The 13,919-nt window shown below is 40.4% G+C and overlaps 1 protein-coding gene across 4 annotated transcripts in view; it reads right to left on the bottom strand.

Annotated features, from left to right (window-relative positions):
- The window catches only part of SLC24A2 (solute carrier family 24 member 2), a 268,137-nt gene that overhangs the window by 24,344 nt on the left and 229,874 nt on the right, over window positions 1–13,919 (bottom strand). For all 4 annotated transcript variants that reach the window (XM_051845195.2, XM_051845181.2, XM_051845186.2 and 1 more), the window contains one exon: window positions 9,380–9,523. In XM_051845195.2, coding sequence (XP_051701155.1) covers window positions 9,380–9,523 — 144 coding nt within the window. The remainder of the gene's footprint in view (window positions 1–9,379; window positions 9,524–13,919) is intronic.

Genomic DNA, 13,919 nt, shown 5'->3' on the forward strand with positions numbered 1-13,919 from the left:
CTAATGGTTTCCAGTTGCAGCTATCTTGTTACAAAAGACATTTTTTTTTTTACAGATGGGAAGTACTCCATAGTGTGTATATACCATATTTTCTTTATCCAGTCTTCAGCTGATGGACATCTGGATTGATTCCATATAATCAACTGCAAATAACTTGAACTGCAATGAACTTGGCTAACACTTTCATATGCTGATTACTTTTTGTTTGGGTAAATTCCCAGGAGTGAGATGGCTGGATCAGATGGAAGATCTATATTCAGATTTCTGAGGTATTTCCATACTGTCTTCCATAGTGGCTTTGCCAGTTTACATTCCCACCAACAGTGGATTAGGGTACCTTTTCCCCTACATAATTGCCAGTGTTTGTTGTCTGTTGATTTCTGTATGAGAACCATTCTGACTGGAGTGAGGTGAAACCTCATTGTGGTTTTTACATGCATTTCTCTGATGGCTAGTGATTCTGAGCATTTTTCAAGTGTCGGCCATTTGAATTTCCCCTCTTGAAAAATGCAGGTTCAAGTCCTTTGTGTATTTTTTAACTGGATTGTTTTTTTTGTTGTTGTAGAATTTCTTGAGCTCCTTATAGATTCTGGATATTAACCCTTTTTCAGTTGCATAGTTTGCAAATATTTTCTCCCATTCTATTGGTTTCCTCTTCACTTTGCTGAGTATTTCTTCATAGTGCAGAAGCTTCTCAGTTTGATGTAATCCCATTTGATGATTTTGGTTTTGATTGCCTGTACTTCTGGGATCTTTTCCAAGACGTTTTTGCCTATTCCATGTATTCCAGGGTTTCCCTAATGTTCTCTAATAATTTGATGGTATCGGGTCATAGGTTTAGGTCTTTGATCTATTTTGAGTGGATTTGTGTGTGAGGTGTAAGGTTGGGGTTTAATTTCATACTTTTGCCTGCAGAGATCTACTTTTCCCAGCACAATTTGTTGAAGAGTTTGTTCTTGCTCCAGGGATTGATTTTATCTCCTTTGTCAATAGTTGATTGTAGATGTGTGGAAGACTTCTGGAGTTTTTATTCTGTTTCATTGGTCTACACATCTATTTTTGTGCCAGTATGAGGCTGTTTTGATGATAGTTGCCCTGTGGTATGTCTTGAAATCTGGTATTGTGATGCCCCCAGCTTTGTTTTTATTGTGTAAGATTGTGTTAGCTGTTTGGGGTCTATTCTGTTTCCATATGAATTTTAAAAAATATTTATTTATTTATTTGAAAAGCAGAGATACAGGGAACAGAGAGAGAGAGAGAGAGAGAGAGAGAGATGTCTTTCATCTGCTGGTTTATTCCCCAGATGGCCTCAACAGCCAGAGATGTGCTAATCTGAAGCCAGAAGTCAGGAGCTTCTTCCAGGTCTCCTATGTGGGTGCAGGGGCCCAAGCAATTGAATGATCTTTTACTGCTTTCCCAGGCCATAGCAGAGAGCTGTATTGGAAGTGGAGCAGCTGCGACTTGAACTGGTGCCCCATATGAGATGCTGGCATTGCAGGCAATGGCTTTACCCGCTTTGCCACATGCTGGTACCTCCATATGAATTTTAGCATCATTTTTTCTAGATCCAAGAAGAATGTCATTAGTATTTTGATTGGGATTGCATTGAATTTATTTTTTATTTTTTGACAGGCAGAGTTAGTGAGAGAGACAGACAGAGAGAAAGGCCTTCCTTCCGATGGTTAACCCCCAAAATGGCTGCTATGGCTGGCGCTCTGCACCAATCCAAGGCCAGGAGCCAGGTGTCCTTCTGGTCTCCCATGTGGGTGCAGGGCCCAGGGACCTGGGCCATCTTCCACTGCCTTCCTGGGCCACAGCAGAGAGCTGTACTGGAAGAGGAGCAACCAGGACAGAACCAGTGCCCCAACCAGGACTAGAACCCAGAATGCCGGTGCTGCAGGCAGAGGATTAGCCTAGTGAGCCACAGCGCTGGCCTTGGATTGCATTGAATCTTAAATTGCTTTCAGTAGTATGGACATTTTGATGATATTGATCTTCCAATCCATGAATATGGCAGATTTTTCCATTTTTAATGTTTTCTATTTCTTTCTTTAATTTTTTATAATTTTCATCATGGAGATCTTTGCCATTCTTAGTTTAATTTATTCCAAGGTATTGAATTCTTTTTGTAGCTGTTGTATATAGTATTGATCTTAAAAGTTCTTTCTCAGCCATTACATTGTCTGTGAATATAAAGGCTATTGATTTTTGTGTGTTAATTTTATATCCTGCAATTTTACCAAATTCTTTTTTGAGTTCCAATAGTCTTTTAGTGTAATCTTTTGGCCCTCTCTATATAGAATCATGTCATCTGCAGATAGGGATAGTTTGACTTCCTCCTTTCTAATTTGTATTCCTTTGATTTCTTTTTCTTACCTGATGGCTCTGGCTAAAACTTCGAGGACTATATTGAATAGCAGTGGTGAGAGTGGACATCCTTGTATGGTTCTGGATCTTAGGGGGAATGTTCTAACTTTTCCTCACTCAATAAGATGCTGGCCATGGGTTTGTCATAAGTTGCCTTATGTTGAGGAATGTTCATTCTATACCCAATTTGCTTAAGGTTTTCATCATGAAAGGATGTTGTATTTTATCAAATGCTTTCTCTGTATCTATTGAGATGATTCTATGGTTTTTGTTCTTCAGTTTGTTAATGTGATGCAGCACATTGATGATTTGTGAATGTTGATCCATACCTGCATCATAGAGATAAATCCCAGTTGGTGTGGGTGAATGATCTTTCTGATGTGTTGTTGGATTCTGTTAGCTAATATTTTGTTGAGGATTTTTGCATCATGGATATTGGTCTATAGTTCTCTTTCTCTGATATATCTCTTTCTGGTTTAGGAATTGAGGTGATAGAAGGAGTTTGGGAGGATTTGCTCCCTTTGAATTGTTTTGAAAAACTTGATAAAAATTAGAATTAGTTCTTCTTTAAATGTCTGCTAGAAATCAGTAATGAAGCCATCTGGTCCTGAGCTTTTCTTTGTTGAGAGGGTCTTTATTACTGATTCACTCTCTGTCTTGGTTATTGGTTTGTTTAGGTTTTCTATGTTCTTGTGACTTAATTTTGGTACATTGTATGTACATTGTATTGTATTTGTTCTTGGTTTCCCAATTTGTTGCATACAGCTCTTTGAAGTAATTCCTGATGGTTCTTTATTTCTGTGGCATCTGTTGTTACACTTCCTTTTTAATCTCTAATTTTATTAATTTGCATCTTTCGCCCTTTTTTTGGTGAGTTGGGCCAATGGTGTATCAGTTTTGTTCATTTTTTCAAAAAACCAGCCCTTCATTTCACTGATCTTTTGTATTTTTTTTATTTTAATTTTGTTTATTCTCTAATTTTAATTACTTCTTTTCTCCTTCTAATTTGGGGTTTGGCTTACTTTTGTTTCTCTAGGTCCTTAGATACACTGATAGCTCATTTATTTGGTGTGCTTTCAATTTCTTCATGAAGGTACCAATTGCTATAAACTTCCATCTTAACACTGCTTTTGCTGTATCCCATAAGTTTTGATATGTTGTATTGTCATCTTCATTTTTTTTTCAGAAATTTTTTGATTCCATTTTTGATTTCTTCTTTGACCCACTGTTCAATCAGGAGCATGTTGTCCAGTCTCCATGTGTTTGTATGTGATCTAGAGATTCTTGAGTTGTTGATTTCTAGCCTCATTCCCTTGTGATCAGAGAAGAAACATCGTATTATTTTGATTTTTTTGTATTTTCTGAGACTTGTTTTATGGCCTAGCATATGGTCTATTCTAGAGAAATTTCCATGCACTAATAAGAAGAATGTGTATTCTGCAACTGTGGGGTGAAAAGTTCTGTAAGTATCAGTTATATCCATTTGGTCCATAGTGTGGATTAACTCTGTTGTTTCTTTGTTGATTTTCTGTCTAGTTCATATGTCTATTGATGAAAGTGAGATGTTGAAGTCTCTTGTTACTATTTTATTGGAGTCTGTGTCTCCCTTTAGATCCATTAATATTTCTTTTAAATAGTCAGGTGTCCTGTGATTTAGTGCATGTATGTTTATTATAATCACATCTTCCTGTTGAATTGATCCTTTAATCATTGAATAGTACTCTTCTTTGTCTCTTTTGATAGTTTTTGTGTTAAAGTCTATCGCATTTGACATTACAGTGGCTACACCTGCCCTTTTTGGGTTTCTATTAGCATGGAATATTTTTTTTTCCATCCTTTCACTTTCAGTCTACATGTATCTTTGTTGGTGAGATGTGTTTCTTGTAGTCAGCAAATAGATGGGTCTTGTTTTTCAATCCATTCAACGAGTCTGTATCTTTCAATTGGAGAATTGAGGCCAAATGTAAATATATTCAAGGTGACTTTTGATAAGTAACAACTTTTCCCTATTTTCCATCAATATTCTTGTTGTTTACTTTGGATTTCCTTTCTATTTTTCTGGAAATTTTTCTGCCTTCACATTCTTTTATAATGATGGCCATCTTTCTGTGTTTCTATAGGTAACAGATCCTTAAGCATCTTTTATGAGGCTGGATGAATGGTGAAAAATTCTGTCAATTTCTGTTTGTTATGGAAGGTCTTTATTTCACCTTCATTCATAAATGAGAGCTTCGCAGGGTACAATATTCTAGGTTGGCACTTTTTTTTCTTAAGACTTGAACTGTGTCTCTCCATTCTCTCCTAGCCTGAAGAGTTTCTGATGAGAATTCCATTGTGAGTCTAACTGGAGATCTCTGAAAGGAATCTTGCATTTCTCTCATGTACACTTTAGAATCTTCTCTTTATGTTTTACTGTTGAACGCTGGAATACAATGTGTCGTGGTAAAAATGTTTTCTGGTCTTGTCTGTTAGCAGTTCTATGTGCTTCCTATACGTGGATGTCCCTTTCTTTTTCCAAATTGGGGAAGTTTTCTGCAACTATTTTACTAAATAGACCTTCTAGTCCATTCTTTTTTTGCATACCTTTAGGAACTCCTAAGATCTTTATATTGGGTTACTTGATAGTATCCCATAAATCTCCAGCACTATTTTAAAATTTTTTTCTTATTTCTTCTTTTATTTTGTATAACTGAAAAATTTCAATGATTTGTCTTCTATCTCAGACATTCTTTTTTCTGCCTCACAAAGTCTGTTGTTAAGGTTTTCCACCGCATTTTTGTTTGATTAATTGCATTCTTTATTTCTAATATATCATTTTGATTTCTCTTTAAAATCTCAATTTCATGGGAAAAATTTTTGTTCATGTCATATATGGATTTCTTTACTTTGTGGATTTGCTTGTGATTGCTTTGAGTAATCCTATGATTAATCTTTTGAATTCCATTTCTGGCATCTCATCAATCTCTTCATCTTCACATTCTAATATGGAAATGTTATTTTGTTCATTTGGAGAGGGGTCATGATGTCTTCCTTATTCTTATTTCTTGAATTTCTGTGTTTATTTTTAGATACTTTTTTTTTCCTCTGATGGCTTTTATCTTTGAACTATGCCTCTGTGGCTTACTGGAATGTCTGAACTTTCAGTGACTACCAAGAGGTGTGTACTGAGAGGTGCGTACTGCTGAGAAGATGGTGTCCTGTCTCAGCCTGTTGCTGTGCTTATGCACAGGGATTTTCACAGCTGTTGCCCAGACCCAAAATGGTGCCAACCCTCCCTCAGCCAGGCATCAGGCACTGTTGTGGGGAGAATGGGGTAAGAGAAACATGCCCCTTTTACTTCCACTGGGTCCAAGGGTATCCCTTAGCACCTAGGGCTCCAGGCCAGGCATACAACATGCTCTCCCTCTGGCTATATCACAAAGAACTGCAGCAGTTTGGTCTCACTTCTGTCTCCAAGCTGCCACCTGCTTCGACTCTCAGCTGCTTAGTGTATTTTGTCTGTGTTCATGCTGCACGTGTGTGCCTTCCACACAGGTCCATGGTGTTCTTCTTTCCATAGAATTTCCACTGTGATTTGCTCTCTAATTCTCCAGAGAGTGCACTCCTACAGGTTTTTTTTTTTTTCTATTTATCTCTAGCCTACTGCAGTACACAGTCCCCTATTCTGCCATCTTGAAATCGGAACTCCATAACTGACATTGTGTAAATTCTAAATCAAATTTCAAGAGGGCTTGGTAGCTTTCATTCTTACTGGGCTTTGCAGTTTGCCATCATGTGAAAAGTTCAGACCATGCTTAAGATACAATGTGCAGCAGAGACAAGCTATTCTAGCTGAGATATCCCTATACCAACCAATCTCCAGCTATGGAAATGAGGCCCATTGAGACCAGTAGAAGAACTGCCCAGCTGAGCCTAGTCCAAATTGCCAGTTAACAAAATTATGTGCTAAAAATACTTGTTTTAAGACATTAGGGTTGGATTGGCATGTTACATGTGAAAGGTAACTGATGAAAAATCAAATATAATGAAATTCCTTTATGCTAAGCATGATTGAGGAGTGTCTTAACACTTTTGTATCAACTGGGATGGTTTCTTCCATTTGGCATATGGTATATGCAGAGGATAGCCATGTAATTTATCTTCCAAGTCAGTATGCTTTGAAAGTAAACTAGTATTGTCCTGGGAAAACTGGGATTTATTATCACCTTAAATTTGCAATACCATGATGGGTACCTATTTGTATTTCCTTTAATCACAGAATGTCATGACTTGCAGGAAGTCTAGAAATCCTCCAATCCTTTATTGACAGTGGAGGAAAAATGGGGTCCAGAGTTGAGACGTGCCTTTCCCAAGGTTTCACTGCCCATAAGGTATAGGGAAAAACACACTGCTGTCCATATGGTAGAGTGAAAGTGCTCTGGAGCCCAGGAGACTCAGGTTCGAGTTCAGCTGCATGATCTTGCTCTATAGTCAAAAGTGGGCATTACTTGTTTCCTTTACTAAATGAACAGCTCCTTAAAGATGTAAATGGTAGATTCTGTGTCTTTATATCTCTTTAAGGGATCAAACCCAGTGTATATAATAGTCATAAACACATGCTCAGTAAATATTTGCCAAGGAAGCAGAAGACAAAGTTTCTCATGCTTGGAATAGCACACAGTCTACTCAGAAAGAAAACAAAAACGTATCCCAGGCTTCAGGGATTGGACCTTGAGGGTGGGCTGAACAATGAATGAAGAATCATTGTTATTGCACCAGAGAGTACCATGCACAGCTCTCAAGATTGTGCTCCTTGGGACTGTAGCATCAGTCAGAAATTGTCATGATTCAGGGAACGGCTGTCCTGGTTGACTGATGTTTGCTTTTCATGAGTTGCTGGGTGGGAGCCATTGATTTTCTCTTAAGAGCTTCCTTGACCTTTTAGCTTCAAGAAAGTATGAAAACTTTGCTAACCATTGCTGTAAGAGTCCCACTCAGCCCCAAGCGCCTAGGATCTTGAGTTACTGGCACCTTCCTTCCCTGCCTGCACGTTTTCCTGACTGCTTCAGTGGTTGTGGCCCAAAATTACCTCATTAGCCAGGCAGCACCTATGCTCTGGGCCATACTACTCTGAGACGTCTGCAGGGATTTAAAAGCACATTTTCCTCCCTGATTTTTCTTACTGGGGTTGAGAAAAGCATTGGTCTAAATAGCAGGGCAATGCAGGCAGGGAGGGAGAGCAAAACCATCTCAGGACTATTCATGTGATGTGGGCCAGGGAAAAAAATCAAACACATCCAGCTAATTGTGGACTTTCAGGAGGCCAGACCTTTGTGCAGAACAGATGCTGTGTAACTGTATCGTGAATAAAGAAGTCTCATTGTGAGCCACATCTGTTGTATGCCCTCCCCCTTTCCAGAAACCTCCAATATATGGATCCTTAGATAAGGAGGTCCTTTCCTGCTGTCCACTTGACCAGTCATGGTTCTCCACTAGGCTGCATTAGCAAGTACATGTTGGTCCAATGGGATAGGACTGTTCTTGTTTTTCAAATGAGAAAAGTGAGATCATCAGGGTTGGGGGGGGGTGTCCTTGAAGATTTATCCTGGCTGCCACCACAATATTCTATTCCAAATGCTTTTAGAAACGATTTCCCCCAGATTTCCACCTTCTGGCATCATGAAATGTGAGGAGAAACTCAAGCTGTGTAGCCACACAGACCTGGGTCTGAATCTTAGTTCTGTCCTTCAGAAAAGGACCAGGTGTTAATTAATCAATTACTTTGTGCCCAAGATTCTTTCTATTTGTGTCAATAACAAATACATATATTCCTGCCCCAAATGTTTCCTGCTCTGCCACAATATAGGTTATTGAAAACACCTAGTTCAGATTCATACTAAGTAGGTACATGCTTTTGTAGAAGGCATATGTGTGTGTACTGCCATAATAAATTATTTCTACTTCTCATTATTTCTTTCACCCCCGGGGCAATGACATAAGAACCCAATTCAACTGGGGGTGGGTGTTTTCTGGATTTGAACTACACTTGGATTGTACTTAGTTGACATTAGGACAGTGTTGTGTTCACAGATCTACTACCTAACAATAGTAGATACAAATATCATTTGTATTAGTGATAATTGTGTAGGAGGGAAAAGATCAGACATTGGGCATTTATGCCACACAAATACATTTTCTTATTTTTTGAAGTAAATAAATAATCTATGTACACAGCCACAAGAACATTCAAGAAACAGTGAGTCACCCTTTTGCTTTTAACCTTCAGTTGCCCTCTCAGAGATAATCACTGTGGTGGTTTTAAAACATGTTTGAAAATTCTTCCCATTAAGACTCAGGTGCTAAGTGAAGCTGATGTAGTCTTGGTAAAATTTTTGTCTCCTCTTTAATCAAGTCAGGCTGGTGACTGCTTCGGCTTATATAGTATAGTAAAAGTGACTAGCTTCTGAGACCAAGACATCGAAAGCCCTAACAGCTTCTGTCTTCTGCTGATGAAACACTCACTCTTGAGTTCTTATGTAAGACAGATGACTGTCCTGAGGCTGCCATGCTGTGAGGAAAGCCAGTCACATGAACAGCTGCATTTGACCACTCCAGTAGACAATCCCAGCTGAGCCCAACCTTTATGTCATCTTTGCCCAGGTGCCATGAAAATCAGTGAGCAGGCCTCTCGATGTTTCTAGCCCTCAGCCATTGAAGTCTTCCCAGCTGAGGCCCCAGATATCAGGGAGCAGAGACAACCATCTCCAGTGTTCCTACTCCAGTTCCTGAGCTGCAAGATGTCTCTAAGCCAAATGAAATGGTGGCTGTTTCATACCAGTTTGTTATGCAGATTTGATAACTCAGATCATCACTACAATTGTGTGTCTGCCCAGAGGAATTTTGAGGCATATCAACGACTACCTGTGTTTTTATGTCTCCTCTATTTCCTTTAAGCACAAATGGAACAGACTATGCACACTGTTATATATACACTGTTTTTTAAAAGGAAGCCATTTCAAAATGCTTTACTCACAGCTTTGCGAACGTCAGGCAAGGTGATCCAGAGAGGAAACACTATGGGGAGCACGATGAGGAATGTGACCTGCTTGCGGGCATTGGAAGGCCAGGCCAGGCTGAGAGGCTGGTCCTCCTCCTCCTCAGCCGCCGTCTCTGTGGTCTGTGTAGAAAGAGAGATAAGAAATAAACAAAAAAGAGGATAATGTATGCATGTAGCAATGACAGGACCACAAACCAAGGGAGGGAAGCTCCAGACCTCATTAGGAGTCTGCCTGAGTCATCCTGCCAGCGTCTCACATCTCCCTTTTGGGATTGTAAGAGAACTTCATCTGCCAGTCTGAGTCCCAGGGACAAGGGACACATTGCTCGGCCATGAGAATTTTTTTTTAACTTTTATTTAATGAATATAAATTTCCAAAGTACAGCTCATGGACTACAATGGCTTCCCCCCCATAACGTCCCTCCTACCCACAACCCTCCCCTCTCCCACTCCCTCTCCCCTTCCATTCACATCAAGATTCATTTTCGATTCTCTTTATCTACAGAAGATCAGTTTAGCATACATTAAGTAAAGATTTCAACAGTTTGCTACCACACAGAAACATAAAGTGAAAAATAATAGATGATTTTTTTTTTATCTTTTATTTAATGAATATAAATTTCCAAAGTACGTCTCATGGGTTACAATGGCTTTCCCCCCCATACCGTCCCTCCCACCCACCACCCTCCCCTTTCCCACTCCCTCTCCCCTTCCATTCACATAATAGATGATTTTTTAAATGATGATGAAATCAGATCAGACCTATTGTCATGTTTAATCCCAGTGAGAGTCAAGTTGGGAATTGATAATTTCTTCTTTTTTTTTTTTTTTTTTTACAGAAGATCAGTTTAGTATACATTAAGTAAAGCTTTCAACAGTTTGCACCCCCATAGAAACGCAAAGTGAAATATACTGTTTGAGTACTCGTTATAGCATTAAGTCTCAATGTACAGCACATTAAGGACAGAGATCCTACATGAGGAGTAAGTGCACAGTGACTCCTGTTGTTGACTTTACCAATTGACACTCCTGTTTATGGCCTCGGTAATCTCCCTATGCACCAGTCATGAGTTTCCAAGGCTATGGAAGCCCCTTGAGTTCTCCGACTCTTATCTTGTTTAGACAAGGTCATAGTCAAAGTGGAGGTTCTCTCCTCCCTTCAGAGAAAGGTACCTCCTTCTTTGAAGACCTGTTCTTTCCACTGGGATCTCACTCACAGAGATCTTTCATTTAGGTTTTTGTTTTGTTTTGTTTTGTTTTGTTTTTATTTTTGCCAGAGTGTCTTGGCTTTCCATGCCTGAAATACTCGGCCATGAGAATTTGAGAGCTTTCTTTTCTCTCCTTTAGCAAAATTTCATTTATTTTATTTTATTTGGAAAGCAGAGCAAGAGAGAGAGAGAGAGAGAGAGAGAGAGAGAGACAGATAGAGACATACTGAGAGATCTTCCATACATTGACTCACTCCCTCAAAGCTTGCATAGCAGGATCTGGGCCAGGCCAAAGCCAGGAGCTCAAATCTCAACCTTGGTCTCACATGTGAGTGGCAGAGACTCAAGCATTAGAGTCATCTGCTGCCTCCCAGGGTATGAGAGCAGGAAGCTGGAGTGGAAGCAGAGTAGCCGAGACAGATCGGGCATTTGGCTTAACCTTTGCTCCTCAACATCCACTCCTCTCTTTTCTCCTTGGCCGTCCTTCAGCTTCTCACTTTGACCAGCTGATGCTGGACTGGAGTGCACTGCAGCTACAAGTACCAAGCTTTTTGAGAGAAGCTGCAGCGCACAGCAAAGGACTATTACCCTCCACTTCTTCGTCCCCCGTTCTTCCCGAGGACAACATCACATTTCAGTAGAGCCTTGATAAAACTGAAAGCTTTGTTTTTGAGCACTGATTTTCAGCAGGCAAATTAAAGGAAGCACAGAAGCCATTCAGTAATAATCCCGAGAAAGCTTAACTCCCTCCTGCTAGCCCTGGAAGATGGAAACTCATGGGTTTTTGCATGGGGTTGTATTTTTAACCTTATTAATCACTTTCTTGATTTCTAAACCATTTTACATGAGCCAGAAACTTATTTTGCAAGTAGATGCCTCCATTCTCAGAGAAACAGGATGGAAATCAAGACATTGGCATCAAACAGGGCCTCAGAGCCAGGGTGTAACCTCCTGCAGCACACAGCCAGAGTTTTTACTTGCCAGCAGTTGAGGTCAGCAGCTTCCCAAGTCCCAGAGCCAGAAGAGACTTCAGGCGGATCTGGGCCCGGTAGGATGACCATTATCTTGTCAGATGGGCCCTTGGAGCCTCCAAAACAATACTGCAGATACCATCAATCACTTCCTTCCCTGCTTGTTTAAAAATGAAAGTGCAGCAGCAGGACCAAGCATCCGATCTAAAAATACCGACAGGAACTTTTCCACCAAGGCTTCCTCTTGAGGACATAGAAATAACCTGCACAAGTTTCCGAGAGCTCCTGTTCCCTTGGCTTTGGCTTTCAGCATGCACACTTTCCAAGCAGTAGCACAGGCCCCTCTAGCACCTCTGTCCCTGAGGGGGTGGCATGTGGGACAGGGTCAGGCTAGTTGGCCTGGGCGGTAAAGGACTCAACTAGAGATCAGGGTTGAGTGTGAGGCCTGACTCACAGCAGTGCTATGTTATGTTTATCGATTTGGCAAACCCTAGGTACTGCCAAAAGGACTTTTAGTGGTTCATATACAGTCACCCACACTTCAGCTCTCTCCTGTGGTTAAAATTAAAAATTTTACTAATAAAAAAGAAATCTTAAGTGATATTGAAACAGGTTGGTAATGTTATTCCGGCTTGGATGTATGTCCTTGGCAGTGGGTAAGAGAATTGATAAACAGCAAATATTAGGGAATTTAGGGGATTAGGTAGGTATTAGGCAGAAATAAGAAGTTGGCACTGTTTATTTTGGTTGCCTGGATCTTCATTAAAGACACACCTCATGTTCCCTATCCCTTTGCTGTGCATGTCATGTGCTATTCCACCTTTTGAGCCCTCTTCTGAGCCATCTTGATCTCCATGTCCTCCAAGGAGATGTAGCGGATGTAGAGAATATTATTCCCTATGGACTCACCAGCTTTCCAAGGTGTCAGCTGGTTTTAAGAATAATATCTGTGTCATGGGACCAATGTACAGTAAGGAGACAGGTATACTTTGTTCCCTCCCAGACACCATCCTTTTATTTAACTCAAATGAATAACCTTTCCCTCCTCACCTGGTAGATGCCCAGAAATGGCATGGAAGAGTTGGGGTGTTCTGTCATTCCTCATAAGTACCCCATCTCAAATGAGAGGTGTGGTTTATTTTAGCAGAGGATTGATCTCTTTGAAGACCTATCACACTGATGTTATGAGTTCTTCAAGTCTCCTCCTGATTTTGACCTCCCCCCTCCAGCTGTGTTCCCCACTGCCATACACAATGTAGCAACTTCTCTCTAAACTCCAAGCTAACCTTTTTATGAGGAAAAACAAAAGCAACTCTTTATGACTCATATCATTTTAATGACACCAACAGATGGTGACATTTCATCAATAACCCCTCTGCTTATAACCTACGGATTAGCTCCTTTCTCCATCTGCCAGAGTCACCAGGCAGGCAGTGCCACTAGCAAATAGCAGAAAATAATTGTCTGTTTAGATGCATAAGCTCTAAACACACTACTATCCAACACAAACAATTAGCTGTATTATATGACTTCCAAAACTGCATTTGAAGTGGCAGTTGCTAGGGCAGACATGGACAAAAAGAAGAGACTTTGTTCCAGGCTGTGCAAACAGGGCTCTCTCTCTGGAAACTTCACACCACTTGAGGGACAAGTCCTGCTTAGGGAAGTACAAGAGTCCAGAATCCTGGGGTAGGTTTGAAAGGTACCTAAGGAACAAGCCCGTCAGCATACTTTAGGTAAAATTCTTTTTGTCTTCTTGCCAGGCGAAATCTCACTCTGGCTCAATGGGTACAACTTGCAAGCTGGTTAGAGAAGTGGAAGAAAAATAAAATGCTGTTCCATGTTTGGGGCCACTTTTGCCTTTGCCAAAGCCTGGGATACTAGCATATTCATTATTCTCACACTTGCAGTTGACTAGGGCAGTGGATTTTCAGTTTTCTTCTGGAGTTGCAGCATGTTGGCTTTGACCTTGTAACAACCTGAGATGAACTAAAACTTTTGTGGAGTGTCCATGAAAACAAACAAACAGAAGTTATCCATACTACTGATAGAAGAGTTTGGCGTCTGCTGGGGTCTCTGTAGAAGCCCAAGAATTGTGCAAAAGCAAGGTTGGCAATGACTGCCTTAGGGCCTTGTAATCTCTACAGAAACTCTGAGATGACAATGCTTTAAGAGCCCTCAATACAGGTCATGTGCTCTTTGCCTTCCAGAAATCAGTGCAGCATGGTGGGAAGAGTGGGCTTGTGGAGAAGCAGGAGTCCCAAGTTCCTGTCTCCACTCAGGCTATTATTACTTGGGCAGTCACCACGGTGGTCTGTCAGCATTCACTGAGTGCCT

The sequence above is a fragment of the Oryctolagus cuniculus genome, chromosome 1, assembly GCF_964237555.1.
Source record: "Oryctolagus cuniculus chromosome 1, mOryCun1.1, whole genome shotgun sequence".
In the NCBI taxonomy this organism is placed as follows: Eukaryota; Metazoa; Chordata; class Mammalia; order Lagomorpha; family Leporidae; genus Oryctolagus; species Oryctolagus cuniculus.